Genomic DNA, 21020 nt, shown 5'->3' with positions numbered 1-21020 from the left:
GGAAGTGAATCATACTCATTAGGAAAATCAGCCTCCCCTCAATCAATCCAGTGACGTAATCTCTACTGTGTAGTTATTGCACTGGAGATAATGGCATGGATTTAGTGAACAACACATTTCTATATGAGGCAAACTATGTATCCAAAAGAATGCAGCTACCTCCAGGGTGCCACCTGCATTACTGTGCAGTGGCAGGGTGCTGTGTTCATAAACAAAGTTTGGGTAGGAACGAGGGAGCTACGATGTTGAATCTTAAAAAATGATGGCTTTGTGGTTCAAGCTGCTTTTACATGGACATAACTGGTACCTCTCAATCCGTGTGACCTGACTGTGTGATCTGACTACTGTCACTAGTCAGAAACAAGTTGAAGCCACATGGCACCCACCAGCTCCTACGTGTGATCATCTACCATGGCCTTTTAGACACGCCTTTGCACTGATTGTCTGATCTGAGTTGGACAAGAAAAGAAGCAATTCAGTTTGGCAGGCCTTCCAGACCTGTGATTCCTCCTCAGCAGGAGAGCAGCAGTGGTGACACTGCCTGTGTAAGTGGCCTGCCCACAACCCAGTTCCCTCTGTGAAACAGCCATGGCTTTCTTGAACTGACAGATGCTGTGGCAAGAGATCTGATCTGGCCTCATTGTTTCCAGTGACTCAGAACCAAAATCCTTCTTAATCAGTCCCCAGCACTGTCCCTCATGGGATCTTAGAGTAGAGTAGAAGAGAAAAAACCAAAAGGGAAGTGAAGGGAAAGAAAAGTTGGAAAGGACTTAAAACCACCAACTAGTCCAACTGCCTGACCACTTTGATCACCTCTCTAGAAAGCCTATTCCAGTGTCTGACCACCTTTTCAATAAAGAAATTTAATCCTTCCCTGATGTAGTTTTGAACCATTCCCATGCATCCTGTCACTGGATACCATGGATTGGCACCTTTCATCCCCCTTCCCTCCTCAAGAATCTGTAGACAGCAATGAGTACTTTACAATTTTATTGGAAGCTTCGTATCCTGATTATACATAGACCAGACTTAGCTGGGGTGGTCAGGTAAGGTCTGTGTCAGCACTGGAATAATCACACCCTTAACTCTCCATTCAGTGTGGCTGAAATTTCCATGTCCCTCTCAGCAATCTTCATCCTGCCACCTGACCACGAAGACATCTCTTGCTGCAGGGCCTGCAAGAGCATCCAGCAGTGAGCAGGAGGCCATGCAGATCATAACCTGGCTGACCACTGAGTTAGAAGGCATGAGAGAAAGGTGGCAGGGCACTGTGGTCGAATCAGTCTGTCAGGGAAACTGTCCTCTTAAAGCATCCCCCTCTCAGGCAGCCCCTGGGAAGGGAGGAAGAGGAGTCTGATGGCTGCAGCAAGGACTTGAGGATTTGCTCCAAGCTGCAATGCTGACTCACCCAGCCAACCTGGCAAAGAGGCTTTTTTGAACTTGGCGAATAGCTGCTAGCTGCCACCGCTAGTTTCCTCCCCTGAAGAAAGCAAGCAATTCCTCAGAAACACAGAATCACAGAATATTCTGAGCTGGAAGGGACCCACAAGGATCATCAAGTCCAACACTTAAGTGAATGGCACACATGGGGATTGATGCCATGACCATGGCATCATTAGCACTGGGCTTCAACCAACTGAGCCTCATTTGGTATTTCTACGCCAGCCACACGTAAGACACCCTCGTTCTTGAATGCCTTGTGGAAACGGGATTTCTTTTCTTCCCCTCCCCCTGATTATTGTGTTGGGGCTAGCAGGATCATAGGGCAATGTGAATGCTTGCTACAGAGGTGGCCAGAGGAAGAAAAACAGATGACCAAATAACTTCAGAAGAATGGGAATTGCCTCCAGGGAGCTCCCCTTCATCCTGCTCTCTCATCAGCTGAGAGATATTCAACAGCGTCCTGCTCTGCTAGTCACTGAATATTTTATATCATGGCTACAACCAGTGCATTTGTATTCCGTTTCTCTCTTTCGTCATATCTATTATAAACGAGTAGTGTCTGGGAACTCTCCCAGGGAAGATTTGCCTGGATGGCTGTGGATATTTTATAGTCAAATTGTGAGAGTAAACCAGCTTTCAAGTTCTGTAGTGGGGGAAAAAAAAGGTAATAAAAGGGTTATTAAAAAAATAAATAAATGTCGGGATTTTATACAGCTACTTTTTGTAGCGACAGAGCTTCAGTTTGCTCCACGATGGAGCTGGAAAAGGCTTGGGATGGGAGACACCCTCTTGCTGGCACTGTCTGCTGACAGGAACAATCTGATACGCTCTTGCTGGCACCTGGCTTGGCAGGACTGTGCTGGCACTAGGTGAGCCAGGGGTTGTGGCTGTGACTGCAGGCATCAGGGATAGATATATGGGAAGTGAGGCATGGCTCCAGATTGGAGCCAGCCCACCTTTACCTTCATATTGTTGCGTATGTGAGATGGATGGGAGGGCAGGGCCTGTCTCCTCATTTTGCAGAAGTCCTACACCCTCCTCAAAGCCAGGGCTAAAGAAGAAGAGCTGAGTAAACTTGTTTTGCCCTAAGGACTCTGAGAGGACTTCAGCCAATAAGGGCATCAAGCCTGGCATCAAGGAACTGAGCTTCAACTTGCAGACAGATACATGGTGGGTTTGCTGGACCAAGTAATGTATTCCACAGGCCAAGAGAAAAAGAACTTTTTTCTCATTTCATTCTCTTTCGATCTCTGTCTCTATCTAGTCAGTCTAATTTTAAAATTTGCCCTCAGCATTCAAGAGTCTGTCCACCCCACAGAAAATTTATCAGCCCCTTTGTACAACAAGAAGAGAACAGGGATCAGGCAGGGGCCATAACACTGGGTATGAAGGGAAAAATCAACAGACATAAAAGGTGTCTGAAGCTGAGGGAAAGAAAATAGCACTCAGAGGCTTTCTTAGGTCTTGGGAGGCACTGTAGCTTTTGGGTAATTTGTGGATGGAGCAAATCAGTAAAGAGTTAAAAAGCTAAAAGCGAAAAACCTGTAATGAATTGATTCTCTGTCATGTCCAGCCCACCCCATCTCCAGACCAACCACCACAAGAGAACTGTTAAACCGAGCTCTCTTCCAAAATCAAGCAAGTGTTGATGAGCTTTTACTTTACCTGTGAAATGAACTTGGGAATATGACACAGGAAAAAAAGCAAGAGGCCTCCACTCTCCACATCTTTTTTTTGCTAATCTCCCACCAGTCTGGGCCAGTCTTCATCAAAGAATGAGATCCCTTTCCGAGCCTCCAGGAGAAGACGTGCAGGCATTAGGCAGCAGAGCTGGCTTACTGTAAGGGCCAGCTGCAGGGAACACGAGTTCACCAGAGAGCATTAGCAGCTGGACTCTGTCAGCTAAGCAGGACCAGCAAGTCCAGGAAAACCTGGTGTGAGCCAACACTGACAGTGCTCTGCCTGAGCAACCTGCCACTACTGGCATAACTACAACATGGAGCAGCCTGTCTCCAGGCGGAACCCAGGTGTTGGGGTCCCTCCCCTGCCATGTAGCCCTGGGAGAGGGGCCCTGAGGGCACAGACACGGGGTTTCCCTGCCCCTGCTCAGCCTCGTTCCCCACTGATTGGTTTGTGTCCCCTGCGCGGGCAAAGGACCCTCGGGTCCCGTGATTGCCTCAGTTCCTCGGCAGAGCTCCGGCCATGCGGCTGGAGAAATAAACATCTCTGAAACATCTAGCAAGAATCTGTCCACATATATATTTCTTTTCCGCGGGACTCCTGGTTTGATATAGGCATGTTACAGTCTCCGCACTGTAACACCCAGGTGTGTGAGAACACCTTTGACCTAGCCCGATTCCAAGTGCAGAGAGCAGATATGAACCCTCAAAACACAGACACAGATGGATACCTGCTCAGTGAACTGCAGTCCAGCTCCTAGGCCCTGACACCCATGGTGTCAGGGTTTCAGCCTTGCCCAGATTTTGCAGTTTAACCTCTCAGCCGTGCCACATGTGCACAGAGACGTGGCCAGACTCAGGAGCCTGTTCCCTCCCAATGACATCTACAGTACTGAGCAGAGAGCTGTTAATTAACCCCACTTATTGAAGGGCAGACACATTCCTGCCTGGGCCCTGATTTTTCAGTCAGGCTCTAGTCCAGCAGGTGATTAATAACCCTGTGTGCTGTGGGAAGAGTGCATCTATTATTCAAATTAATGAAATTATAATCAAGAGGTGACGAATTAGCAGTTGCTCCTTGACTGGATGTGGAAACTCATTAGTGTGCCAGGCGCTTCTGTGGTGCTCGCTGCACTTGAGGCTTACAGTAGTGAGACGAGGGAGCCAGGCAGAGCAGGCAGCCCCTTGGCACAGCTGGGGGAGCACACATCCTGCCCACCCCAATATAGCTGTAGCCTCCACAGAGCTCTCTGGTCCCACAAAGCCCCTTCAGCCTCTTCTCCTCTCCAATGGACAGACTGGCTGTAAGGTGCTGCCCCAAGGATGGGCTGTGACAGCCTCACAACCCTGACACTGCTGGGCTGCAGGACAAGTGTTTGAGAGCAGCAGCCCACCCTGTTGCTTGGAATCCTGGAGTAGGACTCCCACCCTCTGGAATTGCTGGTCACAGGCACAGCTGCTGGAGCAAGAGGCTGGAGATCTTCCCCAGGAGCCCACATGAGGCTGGGTTTACCCCTCCCCAGAGGGTACTCACCAATGTGCTTCCCGTACATGTGGTAGTAAAAGGAGACACAGTAATACTTGGCAGTGATATTGTAGAGGGGGCTGATGAGCCGGGCTTTGTCTCCTGTCACCCGGGGCCGGGATGCCTCGATGAACATGTAATAACCTGCAGAATGAGAGGGAAAGGTGGGCAAAGGCAGCACACACTGGGTCTCCCTTCCTCCAAATGATGGGATGCCAGCATGGCTGGGAGAACACCCCTCCTCTGTGGGACATGGCCTTGCTCTTCCCAACTGCTCTGCACCCACTGTGATGCTGGCCAGAGACACTTGCAGGATGCCTGCAGTGCCTCCTCTGCCTCAGCAGTATTTAGGGACGAGCAGGAGAGATGGGCATCTGCAGACCTGCTGTGAGCACACACACCCCTGAACATGCACATGGTCTGTCTGGGTGCAAAACGAGCCTTGCTGCTGCAGCACAAGGAGCCTCAGGGCTGACTGCACTGTGCAAGGAGAACCCCAGAAAGAGAAACCATTCCAGACTAATTTCTCTGCCTCAAGTAGAGGGAGAGAGGATTTGGTACATCTAGCCTAAACAATATTGTTGTCTAAAGAGAACAATACCAAAGCAGTTGTTAACAGCCCAAGGAGGAACAGATTAGCCATTTAATTTGTTAACATAATTTTCAATGCTCAATCAGGTTGGTGTACTGAACACTAATGGGAAAAGCCATTTCCTCAGCTGGCCATTGGATGTTCCCATTTTTTTCTGAGTTCAAAGTTATGTGTTTGCATATAAATTTACTTCTCTTATTACAGAAAGAAGGATGTAATATCCAGCTAAACTGGATAGCACTGTATTTCATGCACAGCTACCGTGAGCAATAAATAACACCAGTCTCCTTCAGCTATAGGTGGGGCTTCCTTCTGCCCCACAGGCAGCTCCTGTCTGCTCTCTCATGCTTCTGTGCTTGGTACTGAGGAGATCTGTTTGCGTCCCTGAGAACTTCTTTGAGGAAACAGCTCACTAAAACCTACAGGACCATTTCTAGGTGTTAGAGATGTTCTCCTTCTCATTAATCCATTTTTTACTTCAAAACAAGCATCAAACAGTGCAAGGGCATTAGGCAGCAGGCAATTAGCTGATAACAAGAACTAATGCTCACACTATTCCCTTCAACAAAGTTGTGGGTGTTTTAATTGTGTGTTTAATTCCAGTTAGTAACATGCAAATTAACTGCCTGCTCCCTGCACTCTGTGTGATGTAGAAAGCAGATCAGCCCTCCATCAGCTCTCAGAGCTGTAAGACTCCTGAAAAGAGACGGTGTGCACCTCGCCTCCCCAGCCAAGCCAAAAAGAAATCCAGACAGGTGCCTACCCTCCGGCGTACCGCTGATGTCCGTGGGGGGCCCTGTGTTGACGGTGCGCTTGGGGTTCTGGGTCAGGGCATTCTGCCGGGTCCAGTCAAAGTTGTCCATCTTGTCCTGCATGAAGCCACAGATCTTCTCGTCCTCAAAGCGGCAGGTGTTATCTGTGGGCATGGGGAAGAGAAGGGGCTGCTAAGCTGCTGCTTTTCAAACACCCTCCCCAAGCTGCCTGGGTGCTCGCAGCAGTGCTGTGTCACTACTGAGGCTCTGTGTCAAGCTGGGGGCAGATGGGCAGCCCCCAACCTCAGGAGGAGGCTGCAAAGGAAGGCATCACAGAAATCACAGAATGGGTTGAGTTGGAAGCAGCCTCAAAGACCATTCAGTTCCAAACCGATTGCCATGGGCGGGGATGCCATTCACTTAATCAGGTTGCCCAGAGCCCCATCCAGCCTGACCCTGGACGCTTCCACAGATGGGGCACCCATAACATCTCCGGAAAGCTTGTTCCAGTGCCTCACCACTCTGTGAGTAAGGAATTTATTCTTAAAATCAGATCTGAATCTCCTCTTTCATTTAAAAATGTTCCCCTTTGTCACTACCCATACTACATCAGTGATTAGTGCTGTTACGGAAGTGTTAATCCAGGCTGATGGATATGATGGTCTGACAAAATGGAATAAAGCTACTAAGGCTAAAGAGGAAGAGATTCTCTGAGACATCCGAAGGGGCAAATGTATAGGAGCATAAAAAGATCACCGAAGGCAAACTGGCTACAAGGTATTTATATCAGAACAACTTGATGGTAGAATAATTTCCCCAGGAGAGAGGAAAAAGTAGCAGCAGATGACCCCCCTTCAGGCTATATATTAAACTAAACTATGACACACATGAAAAAAAATCAGCTGTGGAGAAGAGGTCAGCTCAGTGCGACAAACGTGTCATTTAGCCAGAGTACATCTAATTTATGTCAGCTAAAAGGCACATTTGATTTTGCAGCTTGTACTGGTTCCCCTAACAAAATAAAACACGTAGGTAAAAGATTTTTATGTAGGATCAACCACATGTGCAATAGGGCTCGCTTTTATTACTACCACAAGATGGTTACACCCTACAGCAATATTGTAAGACATGAAAAATCCTGTGCATAGACATAACCCAATATGGACTTGCAGAAATTGAAATGAATTGGACATGACCAGGCTGAAGATTGTAACCTTTGTGTTAAAAAGGTAGTTTTGAGTCACAAAAGCAAAGGCCAAGAACCAGCTTTACACTGCTGACACAATAGGAGAGGGATGGATAAAACAGGAAAAAAACAAAGAGAAAACAGGTCTAAGAACTGATGTGAAAACTGCTGTGTGTTGTGAAAGGTCCCTGGGCAGAAACCAGAGCTGGAGAATGAGCTGGAAGTGGGATCTCGGACCTTGTGAGTGATGTAGATACAGCAAGCACAGATATCTTTATTTGCTGCTTTTATGTAAAAGCAAGGAAATGTGCTATGAAACTGAAAGATAAAGCCATGAAAGAACACATACACAAAGGAAAACAAGGCTCTTGACAAGGTCTTGGGATGTGCTAGGAACCTCATCCATGGCATGCTGGTGCAAGACTCAAATTTGGTGTTTACCTCCTACCATAATCTATCATGCCTAGATGAAGAGAAGCCCAAACGCCTACTGGGGCTTCCGCATTCTTGTATCTTCAGTGATGACTTGCTCTGGTTCCTGGGCAGGAGGCTTTTTCTCCTAGCATGGGTGACTCTGGCAGGACATGTAGGGCAGAGCAGGGTCCTCAACCTATGGGCTGGGTGCCAAGAATGGGACAGACAAGGGAAGTTTTCTGCAATGTCAGGGCCAAAAGCTCCAGATGCAGTACAATGTGATGTTAGGAGCTTCATACACCTACCATACATACAAAATCTGTTATCTTGTACCAGAGAAGAGAGGCTGCTCATGAAATGAACAGAATCTTGACTCTGAGATGCTGCACCTTCTGATGGCTACCCTGTAGCTAGCATCCTCCCCCATCCCCTCCCATTTGGAAATGAAAACGACTGAAAATGTAATCCAAACAGACATGAAACCCTGTGGTAGGGAAGTGGGTTCCCCCTTCTTGCCTGTCTCTTTCCAGCATCCCATCAAAGCAGTGAGAAAAGAGGATGCAGCCTCCTGCTGTGGCCTGCAAAAATGTCTTTGCCAGCATAGGTTGGACAATGTGTGGCAAGCCAAGGCCTGGTTCACAGACCAGGGCAGCTGGGTTTCCCTTAAGCTCAGTGGGAAGCGCCACATGCCCCCTCCTTTGGGCTGAGCACAGCCATCGGGAGCTTGTCTGGGCTGGCCACTTAACTGCTGATTAACCCTGGCTAAGTGCTTTCTGTTCAGTCTGCTCATTTCTAATTAGCATCCAAATCCAAATTAGCCACTGCTGAGCAGCAGCTAGCACAGGAGCCTGAACAGCACCTGGAGCTGAAGGAGAAGGGAGCAGAGGACAGGACAGATGCTCGCAGGGTCTGAGACAGGGCAACTGTGTGGGATAGGGGGCCTCTTCCATCCCCAGAACAAAGAAATGGAAGGAGAAAAGAGTGAGAAAGCAGCTCCTAAGGGTCCTTCTTCAGCTCTCATGGCTGAGAGAAGGAAGTTCATGGCTGTGGGAGATACCCAGTGGTCCTCAAAGGAGGGGCTGGAGCCTGCAAGCTTGCTGATGTTGCTGGGTTGTGTAACACTCCTGGTTTCTCTCCACTGGAACAAAGACAAACATCTGCATGACTCCAGCTCATGGGCTGCCAGCTGCAGATGAAAGAGACACATTTTCTCTTAGAATGGCATTATCCTACACAGCAGGATCCACCATGACTGTCCTTTTGCAAAAGCATCAGGGTGGTTTGCACCTCTGACCCTGTTGATTATGTGAACCTTCAAAGAAAGATGACATCTTTCTCCAGCACAAAATTACCTTAACAGGGAATATCTGGTGGAAAGCAGCATTGGAAGCTGTAACACAGAGGTCAGACAGGCAACTGCCTGAAAGGGAACAAACCACAAATGAGGAGGCACACAAATCAAAGGAAAGGCAGATTAAGGAGAAAGCACAAGCTCAGGTGGAGATCAGAGAGATTTGTGCAAGACAATAGGACCTGAGAACAGCATTCCCAATGTAGCACCAAAGCCTGGTTGTGCCAGCCTGGTGGACTACTGTGCCTCATTTGTAAGAAGCCACACACATGGGATGAGACTGCTCAGAGAAGTTGACACAAAAGCCTATGGAGAGCTCTTTTAATGTCCAAACTGGGCCCTGAGCACATCCTCTCCTCTCACTCAAATGCAGCTACTTCCAGAAGGCAACGCTTCTAGCAGAGCGCATAAAAGAGAGAAGGGTCCCATGCATCACAGATCAAGCAATGCTGTTGCTTAATCAACAACATGATCCATCTTATGTGCACCACTGGCTGTGCAGGATGCAGGAGTTTGTGACTCCAGCACATCGCCTCTGCTGAGCTTGGGAGCTCGAGGCACTTTGCAACAACTAATGAACAAGGCTTCTTAACTTCTCTGTAACATAGCAATGCCTCTCTGTGTATCTTCTGCATTACATGTGGGGAAACAGATGCACAAAGACAGAGAAACACATTTAAGGTCACAGCAGGCAGGGCCTAAGCTGGAAACAGAACCCAAGTGCTCCGAATCCTGGTCCTTTGGTTTAAAACAAGCCACAGGAAAGCAAAGCTCTGTGGTTTCTCTGAGCTACAAGTAGAGGTGCCATGAATAACTAGGAAGTGTTCAGTGTGGTTTGGGACACTGCCAGCATGTCACCTCTGGATGGTTATCAACAAGGTTCACTAGGAGAAACCTTGCAGATCCAGCCAAAAAGAAGTCAGATCACCTGCTGTGCCTCAGAGGCCACAGAGGTGATCTGACTTTTGACCTGGATTGTGTGATGCAAACCTTGAAGACTTTGGCCATTTGCCAGGGATCCTGGCTCATCATCAAGGTGTAAATGAAGCTTCCTGTTTAAAATTTAAGTAGTGGATTTAAATATTGGACACAGAAGTTGTTCTCTGGATTGTGATAGATGAGATGGAGGTGGCAGGGGAGCTGCCTCCTCAAAGGCTGGAGTTAGTGCTGTCTTCACCAAACAGATTTCCTAGGCAGGCTTTGCAGTGGTGGCAGCTCAGAGTGAAAAGATGTTTGCTCACAGTTAGACACCTCCCTGCACTCCCAGGGGAGGGACCCTCTGTTGTGGCTATTAGCATTTCTTGCTGCTTTGCCTTCTTGAGAAACATAATGGAAGTTTTACTTTCTAGTCCTTTGGGGAAAGCCATGCCTGGTTCTGAAATTCTGGCTGCCAGATGAATGTAAAAAATAATAATCCTATTCTAGCTGCAGACTATGGGTGAATAGCAGATGGAGTGCACTTGCATAGAATTGCCTGGATCTTTTAGCTGTGGCCTGACAACTGACACTGGCTTGGTGCATAAAGGACCACTCTCTGAGCCCCAGCTCTGTTGCAGACCTGCTGTGTGACCCACAGGCTATCACTTTATGGACATCAATTTCCCCATCTAGAAAATGAAGACATTGAAAACTGTATTGAGACCTCAAAGTATGTCATGATCTAAGAAAGAACATTCAACATTCTCTGCCATTGCAAGCTTCTGCGAATTTTATAACCAGTAATGGAAGGAAGCTTCACAATGCTCTAACTGGTTAAGTCATCCTATTTGCCATCAGGATACAAGGAACCGTCACCTTTTTTAACCTTTGCATTACAAACATTCTTGAAGAATGGGCACTCACTTGAGTAATCCAACTCTAAACACAGGCTGACATCTCATTCCCACATGGATTCCCACACTTGGATTCCTCTGGACTCTGAGCATTATCAGAGACTAGACACACAAGCAATAGATGGTAAGCAACAAGCCAGGCTAATCTACATCAACCAACATCTGCCATGGATCACCACCCACTGTACTTGTCCATGGTCCCAAAATCACGGTTTTAGCACAACACAGCCAGACTGCAGGTATGTGAGAAATAGTGTTGCTGCTCTAGAAGGGCAAGACAGGTTGGTTAACAGAAAAATAAACCAGCTATGCCATATACTTTTTAATGACCCCATCACCAAGGTTGCAAGGTTACATCTGATAGAACAAGGGAAGCTAAAACACCCACTGCTGAGGAACTGGAGTGGCTTGTGGGGCAGCACTCCAGAGTTTAGTTTAGAAAGCAAAGGTTATATCCAAAAAAATTGCAGAGGAGGTAAGAAGGACAGAGCAGATTCCCCAGCACTGGAATTTGGTCATGACATTAAAATAATCAGTTATTCTAAGACAACTTTCAGGTAAAATCTTAGAATTAAGATAGTTCTTAGGCAGTTTTTTAAATACGAATTCTACTTTTTAGAACCAGATTAACTGATTTTTAAGAGTCAGTCTTATTGATGACCTCTAAATATTTGGAATTCCCAGTGTCTTTTGTTCACTTCCTCTGCTCTTCCTTTGCTTTTCCTTTATAACCCCAAACCTGGCTCTGTAACCATGCCACACGAATGCCTGCCCCAATGTTATTAACATCTTATTAGGCTGAGAGAGAAAATGCATGAAGAAGTAATTGTATTAAGTGACTCTCAGAGTTTGTAAATTAATCACCATTGTGCATGCCCTTGGATCAGGCTGCCAGAGGCATTAATCATCTAATCTTTGCCTTTCACTTGAGAGCTCTCAATGTTTGCTCCCAGCATTTGGCTAGGCAGCCTAGTGTTAACTTTCCCCTGGGGGTGGTGGTAGCAGGGGAAGTAGGAAAAGAAGAGGTAGCAGGAGGGATTTCCATGTTACTGGGATGAGAGTTGGGGAACTCAGCTGTGGTTCAAAGAAAGAGCCAAAAGCCTTTGGGTCATATTTCACTGGCAGCAGTGAAAGGACTGAAAGGAAAGGGAGTATCTGAAAACAAGTGTGGTAGATCTGATTTTAGACAGTCAGTCTCAAGGCATGAACTCATGGGCAAGACCCTCACAAGTGGCCCAGAGGTCCCAATATCCACCAGAGGCTGGGCAGCTTATATCAAGGGGAAACTCTAAGTGCTGGGTTTACTGCATGAAAAATTTGAGTGGCTGAGTTATCCTCCGCCATAGGCAAATTTCCTGCAGTTGTTCTGGACTCAATCAAGCTGCCAAAGCAACCCCAGGCAGGCAATCTGAAGGCTCAGTTTACAAAGACCCCAAGAGATTGACACAATTAGGACTGAAGTTGCTCTGGGTTTACCAGTGATTTATGCAGTGTAAAAGCAAGTGGCAAAAGGCCAGATTTTGTCACTTCCACCTGCGGGCTGGGACGCTTGCCTCCTCCAGCAAGTACTAAGAGACACATTCTGGAGTGGGTCCCTGGCAATATGCTCCGTGTTTCCCAGTGGGTCTTCTGTGGAGAATATTTAAAGAAGATCAGGAAGTGAGGAAAAGCAAGCAAATGATATCAGGAATTAGAGCCACAAAATCCCTCTGACTCTGTAAGAAGCTCCTACTCTCAGGCAGAGTATGGTTCATCAAAGCATCCTCAGAGTGTGAACGTGCAAGAATTAACACCTTGTGGCTGCCTTAGGAAGACAGCTCCCTATCCTGATTCTTGGCTGCCATCACCTAATCCTGGCTTCTTCTCCCCCCTGCTACCCTGCAGTGCAGCAGTAGCACTCAGCTCCACACACAGTAACACATAAAAACACTGCATACTGACTCAGCAGCTGGAAACAGGGAGACACAGCCCCATGCTCTTCATGGAGCACTAGCAAGTAGTCTGCCCATATCTGCCCAAGAGCTTTGCCTGGGCTTACATCCTGCAATCAAAGCTAAGAGACCTTGTTGCATTCCCTGAAGATCATTCCCCCACTACTTACAGCAAGCTGGAATTCCTCTTTTATGCTCAATGGGCACTATCATGTTGGTGTTAAAGACCATCATTCTTAGACATTGTGTATTCTGCTCTCAAAATCAATGGGAACTCTGGATGTTCAATACAGATGGGCCTGCATCTTGCCAGGAATGACCAAAAGGTAAATAATCAAGCTAACAGTGATGACACTGGAGGGGAAGAAGAAAGGGACTGTGCTCAAGGAGTTTGCAAGAAGTGCCAGATCTGAGCTGGAGACTGCTCCATACAAGCCCGCAGATGTACCAAGTGATATATTTCATAGTCAGAAGAGGATGGGGAATATTCCTAAACACAGATATTTTGGGGAACATTTAATAACCTGCTTACTGGAAGTAGATTGCTCATGCTGGGGTGGGGAGGTAGGTGTTCAAGATCACAGTCTACCCAGTCACAGAGATATCAGGTGTGAGTGAGAGGCATATCCCTGGTGTAAATCTCCTGGCAATAACTCGAGGTACAACAAATGGCAATGTTTACTGGAAGCTTTAGTGTATGCAATTTCATCTTCTTTTGGGGAAAAAGATTTGACAAAGTCAGCTGTGTATTCCAGCCGCTTGTCTTGCCTGATCTGTTGGACCACTCGACTAACATGCATTGCATTCAAAGTATTAACACAAAGGTCTTGCTGCTTACCTGTTGGATTGGGATAGTTGATTGCTGGAAAAAGAAATAGAAAAACAAGTCAGAATAGCTAGTACTCCTCCAAGTCACAAATCATAATCAAAGTGTGAAAATAAAACAAACACATCAAGAAAGGTCACAAATGCATGAGTCTCCTGGCAGCATCCCTGTAAAAAAGCAGTGCTTGGTGCCTGTGTTGGTGTGGAAAAAGATGCTGACACTCTGATCCAAGCAGCAACAGACCTTAAGAAAATCCCACCTAATGGGTGATCCTGGGATTGCATAGGGAAACCCTTCTGGCAACACAAGTAGTTTCCTGCTGGAGCACCCAGTGGGATAGCACCCACTTAGAAACCAAAGCTTGGTATCTAAGAGGGGCATCAAAGCAGTTCGATGCACTGTGGAAGTTTGAGATGACAGGTATGCTGGGGACACCAGACACGTTGTCAGTCCATGGGACAAGAAGGTTGTGTGAAATCAAGCAAACATAGAAGGAGAAGGATCTGTACTTTCTGCTGAAATAGAGAGTAAAGAAATCACAGAGTTGTGGGAATAGAGCTGTGAGCTGTTGGAATGATGGGGAGAGAAGTATGGTCAATGTATATCAATGGGATAATCCAGGATTCAAGGTATTGGACAGAGCTACAGCCTTAGGGGTGACTAGTTAGGAAAGGAATCATGCATTCAGCTCTGGAAATAACTGAAGTCTCCCGAAATCCTCTTACTTTTATGGGTGTGTGGCTAATACACAGCATCCAGTGGCTATCTTGTGTAATACGCCTCTGTACCATGGGGAGTACAGCATGGCCTGACTGGGGTTTTGGGGATCTCCTGTCCACAGAGTGCACAGTGCAAGTCAGAGCTGCTGAGTGAGGGATGAGTGGACACTGACCTTCAGAGGTCTCTATTTAGTGCTCTGCATTAATGGCAACATCCAAAACACAGTCAGATGTGATAGCACTGTGTCTCAGAACTCTTCAGAGCACAGAGACCCACCCAAGGGTCACAGAAGACCACACCTCTGCCTGCCCACATCCCCAGGCCTGAGGCTGGGACCTGCTCTCGTAGGCAGGACCGAGGAGGAGACACCTACGTTCCATGTACCGGATGATGCGGGCAGCCATGTCTCCAGCCCCAAAGCTGGTGATGGGCGTCAGGCGAACTTCATAGCTCTGAGGCACTTTCAGGTTGGGCAAGATGTGCTCCAGCAACAGGCCTTTCTCCATTTTCTTCACAGGAATGAAGGTTTGGATGGTGTTTCTCTGAGAGAGCTGCACAGAAAAAGAACCCACAATGTTATAAAAATCCTGAAAATGGAAACCTGAGCAATCCTGTCCATCATCTAACACCCTATTCCTCCTCTTCCTATACAGACATATACCTCGTTGCTCCATGAGACCTTCATGCAGTATTGATTTGAAAATGGCCATCCCTGGTACAGAACAGTGATCAGCAGCCTGAGCGCTCCCTGAAGGGAAGCCTTGGTGTCCTCCTGACTGTAGGGACAACTTGAACTACAGGTCCTGAAGCAACTTTGTGTCAGAATCAATGGCTTCAGAAGGGAGAAAATGAACCCAGTTCACCCCTGTTAGTGCACCTAGGTCCTGTGCAAACATAGCACGGCATTTCACCAAGATACCCTTCAGTTCACAATCACTGCTGCAGAATTCATTCATTTGCTGCCTGGGCCGTGTGGCATTTCATTTCGTGTCTCACTGGGACCAGTCTGCTACCATACTTCCTCAGCGACCTTCCATAGGGTCCATCCTTGAACCCTAGCCCACACTGCCCTGCAGACCAGAGCAAGGGGTCTAGTTCAAGTCGATGGTTCTCTGGAGTCCCTCATAGGCTCCCTCTTCCTCTGATGCCCATTGGAAGGGGCTGAACTATGCTAGCTGAACCACAGCAGCTAAACATTGTTCAGTTTGCTAAGGCAGCAGGGCAGTTTCAAGAAAACAATGGGGAAAATATCGTTATCAAAATCACCACCACTAAAAATGATGAATTACATGTCAGTGAAACTTCCCTGCCATGGTCATGCTTGCTTGGCCGGGAAAGGACAAGAACGAGGATTGCATTGTGAAGATAAAATTTCCTGCCTGTTGCTGTGCAGTGCCTGGACCCTTGTGGCAAGATATATTACTGGGGATGCTGGTCCTGGTAAAAAGACCTTTGTCAGGACTTTCCATAGTCCAGCGTCCACTAAGCTTTCCCCTGCCTCTGATATATCCTCTAGGCTGAAGTTTTCATCACAAAGGCAATTCTCCTGACAGGCAGTCTCAGTGTTTGCCATTAACTCTGAAGTTACAGGATTACTGGAACGGGAGGAAGGTTTACAGCAAATCTGTCAGTGTAGAGTGTGTGGGGCAAGAAGATGGAGTGAGGGCACAGCAGAAGTGGAGGCCACTATCAAAGCAGGGCAGGGGGCAATGCCGATGTGGCCCTTAGTAAAAAGGAGTACATGCAATCCCTCCTCTGCTTGTCCCAAGCCCTCTCATATGTAACTCTAAGTTCAAACTCAGAAGCAATGGCTGCTGCTATAGAGCTTTCCAACACGGCCAGGACACATTGACCCACCTCCTTGATCTGCCCACAGTTTGGATGGTGTTCCCAAGGGAAGGGGCAGGGACTGGTCCCTGGGAACCCGTGGCTGCATGTGGTTCTCACAGTGAAAAACACTTTTGCGCCTGCCTTACAGATTGTACCTCTGTGAGACCTTTGTGCCTGAAAAGATCAGGGTGTAAGTTGCTTGATGAACTACTTGCTGCAGTCTCCTCCCCCTCCTCCCCTGGATACCAGGGAGCAGGGAGCTGGGAGCTGTTCTGGTGCCTTCCCCCAGCTTGGTGCTGCCCTACAAGGTATCTGGGAGCAGTCCTAGTGGGCAGGACCAGGGCAGTGCCTCTGGGAACCAGAGGCACCAGGATGCTGCTGGGATCTGTTCATATCAAAAATGCCCTATCTGCACACATGCAAGCTGAGTTCTGGCCCAGCTGGCATTCCTACTGCTCAGCCCTCCCATCTGCAAGCCCTCCACACTGCTGCTCAGGCCAAGCAGTGGCAGAGCTGGCTCCCAGGGGCAGGCACTTAACCTGGGATCATTAGCACCAGACCCCCAATTATCTGGGAGAAGAGGAGCAGTCAGAAGCCAGAAGCAGGAGGCTGGAGTGGTACAGCTTCTGGCATGGGACCTTTTGGGGAGTGGAGTGTGACTGGGAGGGCTGGCAGCAGCTCCTCCTCACAGGCTGCCGTTTGCTGGGGTGTTGGGAAGGCAGCTAGCAAATAGGAGGAGGTCAGGAGCCATTTCCCTCGTCTAGACATAACCTTTAGATGAGAAACAAAATGGAGAGTCAGAGAGAAACCTGAGGGTGAGATTCAGACAGTGCAAATTCCACCTCAGCCGGGAGTTAGGTGGAATTTGGGTACCTAAAGCCTCTGGGAGCAAGGTCAAATCATGTACTCTCCCACATCATCTAATCCAGGACAAAGTGAGAAATCAGGCTCCAGTCTGGACTGCAAAGCTCTGCATCCCCCAGTTGAGTCTATCCGTGGGGACTTGTGTAACCAAATAAATAACTGGCAGCCAACCAGGTTTGGCTGCAAAACAGAAATAATTAAAGGCACATATGCTTCCCATGCATTGCAACCTCCCTGCTGTCCAGAAGAGACCTGGATCACTAGGTAATGGGAAAGGCACAGTCAAGGCTCAGCATGTATCTCCTCTTGGTGCAGAGAGGTAAAGTTTTATGAGGGTCTTTTCCCTCCACCAAATACTCTGTAGCTAAATCTTCTCTCAGCCTATGTTCTCTCTATTCAATATACAACTTGGACAGACACAAGAGACTGGCTACCAGCAAGACTGCCCTCTGCACATCTTTACTACAGTTTCTACAGTCCTGGCATCACAAAAGAACTGGCCCTGGATGTCTTTGGAAAGACTGACTCTTCTCTGTGAAAAGCAGCATGGGCCTTGAGCTAGCTGCAGCTGTCAGTAGAAATAGCCAAGTGCGCTGCCAGCACGGTTTAAAGGGCATGAAATTAGTGCAAGGGAGAAAAGGGGGCAGCTCCAGCCAGCTGCTTGCTGGCATGTAGTCACTAGCACAGGTCCAGCAAACAGAGACATAAAGGCCAAGGTCTGCCTCTGCATCCCCCTCCTTAAACATCCTTTGCATCCCCGATTGCCAGCAGCAGGCCTGTGTAGAGCTGCATGCATCAGTCCAGTAGGAACCCATTTTTCAATCCACTTCAATTGCCATCTGTCTCCCTTTCTCCTGCTCTGTGTGCTCTCTTGTCTCATGCTATCCTGGTATCTCCTTCCTTCCACCCCCTTCTCGGCGCCTCTCCTCCGGATCATGTTGACCCAGTGCTCCAGTTTAATATTGCTGCAGTGCAGTTAATAAAGCAGAGGCTGGTGCAGAGGACAGGGAAACACTGGCCACCTTATTAGAGATGCTGAAGCCTCAGTGGAGGAGCTCATGCAACAAGCTCATTTATCACCAGGCTCAGGAAGCTGCCAGTGGGGCCAGAACAAGAGCACTGTGCAAAGCACAGCCTCGCCTTTGCCTTTACCTCCTTCCATTCCCAATAATCTGAGGAAGGGGATGGGGAAGGAAAAATATCCAAACAAATCCACAGTTTCTACCAGCTGGCTGTGAATATCACACAGGCTGCAGAGGTGAGAATGTTCTTGTAGAGTGGGTCCACTAAAAACACCTTACAAAGGGCAAAATCAGCCCCATGTGGCTTGTGTGTATTCATGTGCAGTGTATGCAACCTGTCCCTTTCCCCTGCCACTGTAAGCAGTATTAGCGATCAGGGAGAGCTCACTCACACGCACTCAGCCACCAAATCTCTGGGAGCTGCAAACTGGGGCTGCCCTTTCTCATTCCTCACCGCCACTTACCCTGCTGGTGGGTACTGTCTGCCCTTTCCCTTGTTGTATCATTTGAGCCAGCTCATGGTGCTTGCAGAGTGCTTGTCCCTCTGCAGCCAGCCGAGCTGGCCCGTGCACTGGGAACACACACCAAGAGTCTCAGAGACAAAACCAGGATGCCACACTACCCCTGCCCCTGCTTCCATTCCCAGCTGGGGCACTGTCACATCAGAGGGCCCAAGGTACAACACTGCCACACCTACATTTTCTGTTTATAAAGGCTATTAAAGGAAAAAAAACAGGATAGTGTTTTCAGACTGAATGATGTTTATGCCAGATATGTACCACCTAGCAGCCATAATAAAGCTAAAATATATTAATAAACACATCTGTCAAGAGTTACTGTTGTGGTTCTGCTCTACACCACCACAACAACCTACCTGTGCTGAGACTGGTGTGACTTGTGAAGCCATGCATGTGGTCTCACAACCAGCTGTATATTAATGCTAGGTTGATGGAGAAATTAGAAAGAAAACCTGTTCCATCACCAAGTCCCAAGGAATTGTTGCAAACACCAGCTAGAAAAATGTACATTAAAATCATGTACATTCCCCAACAAGCTGATCAGAGCAAAGGAACTGTTTTGCAGGCATCCAGCTTCCCAGCATTGCAATTCACTTGTGATGCTCTCTCTTAAATTGTCCCACTTCTTCAGCAACTTCTTAGCTCAGGGCACAAGCACTAGCTCTGCTTTCCAATATCTCCATTCAAATCCTTTCCACACATGCTCGCTCTCTCACCCTTTTTTCTCAAGCCTCATTCAAATTCCCCTGGCTGCTCCTTTCTGCAGCACAAAAGAGACAAGGGGTGGCTGCCTGCATTTCCACTCCATCCTCACTAACTGCAGATATGGGCTGCTGGGAAAGCTCCAGCTCCATCCGCTGCCTCTCCTGCCTCTCTGAAGGCACAGGAGGCAGTAGATAAAGGCAGGCGGGTGTGGCGTGGCAGCCTCGCACTCAGGCTCCATCCCTCTGGCAGGCTCTTCCTTGCTCCCTGAACAGCTCCGCAGAGGAGCACACCAGACAAATGCTGTCTGGGCACGTGTGCAGGAGGGGTCGCCTAAGCCCCCTCACTCTTCCCCTCCTCTTTCATCTGTGAGTGTCAGGACACTCTGGAGAGCAGACATCCACCAGACTAGGAGCTGTGGAGAGCCTGGTGGTGCAGGAAGCACAGGTATCTGAAAAAGATCTGAAATGAAGCATAGGGCAATAATCTGGACAAAATAATCTTCAGATGCCTGTGTAGTTCATGGGCTGCACTCTTCAAGCAACCAGCAATCAAGGTGGTCTTCAAAGCTCAGTGTCAAGCTGCCCAGTTTCTCAGCACACATAGACATCCCTGCTTAGCAAGGTCTAGGGACCAGCAGAAGGTGAGAATAGCAGTAGGGCACTTTCCTCCTGACAGGCAATACCACTCAGGGTGGGACAGAGCCTCCCATTTGTACCGTGTCAGGCTGTTTGCACAGTCTTGGCTTCATTACACAGCTCTGTCCTAGAGTGCTGTAGGCATCATCTCTTATCAGATTTCCCCAGTGGCTGCCACTGTGATGACCTCATCCCAGCAAAGTTCAGCTAAGATACAGCTGCTCCCTTCCTAAGTGACTGTTGTTCCCAAAGACCAGAAACAATCACACCATTGCCCTCAGCATGATGGGACTGGCAGTGTCTGTGGCCATAAACAGGTGACAGCCAGGAAAAGTACTCCCAAGGTACTGCAAGGGGCTGAGCTTCTTTATGGTGCTGGTAGCAGCTCCTGGGATGAACATGGGGCTTGGCAGTGCCAAACCTCCTGCTACTCCAGCAGACATTCCCTGTCCTCAATTCCTGCCCCAACTGTGCCTTCAAAGCTATAGGATATGTGGCGGAGAGGCAACCTCAAAGAGTTTAGAAGCCATGGACTTCTTAAAGTAAAAAGAAAAAAAAGGAAATATGATTACAGAATTTATGTGTGCCAGAGTTTATAGTACCAGAGATTGAAAGCAAATTATCCAATTCTCCATCACTGGAGAATGAGTGCCCAGCAGATGAGTTTCAGAGGTAGAAGTAATTTTTTGGGAAAAGAGGAATGAATTGCTCAGAAACAGGGTCAAGAGGGATGTAGGGATAGGAAATTTTAGGGAACTCTCTTGATCATGAGGCTCCAATATATTCCACAATGCTGGGAAAATATGCCATAAATCTGGCCCTTCTTTTCCCCTTTTTCCCATTCATTCTCTGACACATAGCAGTGGATTGAGATTATGATCCTTGATGTCACCTTGGCACCACAGGGCAGAACAGAGGAAGACGTCTTCGACATTTCTTTTGAACACCATGAATTTGATGCTTGATTTCTGTATTCTGGCAGAGGGATAAAACCCCTCTGCCCCCAGAGTTCAGAGAAGGGCAGAGTATGGCTACAGTCTAGGACAGAGCAGGGGAGGTACACTCCTGGCTGACAGGGTCCAGTCCCCCGTCACCAGAGGGGCTGCCTCTGCTTATTAATTTTATGTATGTATCAAATCCCATCTTAAAAGTGGTTTGTTCCCTTTAGGCCTGCCCCTCTCCCTGGACATCTCTT

General features: G+C 47.9%; 1 protein-coding gene across 2 annotated transcripts in view; it reads right to left on the bottom strand.

Annotated features, from left to right (window-relative positions):
• MDGA1 (MAM domain containing glycosylphosphatidylinositol anchor 1) overlaps positions 1-21020 on the bottom strand; it is a 152563-nt gene that overhangs the window by 20779 nt on the left and 110764 nt on the right. For both annotated transcript variants that reach the window (XM_042022943.1, XM_042022944.1), the window contains exons 11-14: positions 14625-14802; positions 13544-13567; positions 6003-6155; positions 4657-4791 (exon numbers count right to left, since the gene is read on the bottom strand). In XM_042022943.1, the coding sequence (XP_041878877.1) occupies positions 4657-4791; positions 6003-6155; positions 13544-13567; positions 14625-14802 (490 nt within the window). The remainder of the gene's footprint in view (positions 1-4656; positions 4792-6002; positions 6156-13543; positions 13568-14624; positions 14803-21020) is intronic.

Source organism: Corvus kubaryi, unplaced genomic scaffold (assembly GCF_017639235.1).
Source record: "Corvus kubaryi isolate FWS band 111438036 unplaced genomic scaffold, C.kubaryi_AGA036_p1.0 37232, whole genome shotgun sequence".
Taxonomy (NCBI): domain Eukaryota; kingdom Metazoa; phylum Chordata; class Aves; order Passeriformes; family Corvidae; genus Corvus; species Corvus kubaryi.
Note: the sequence above shows the minus strand (reverse complement) of the source record. Positions and strands in the feature narration are given on the sequence as shown.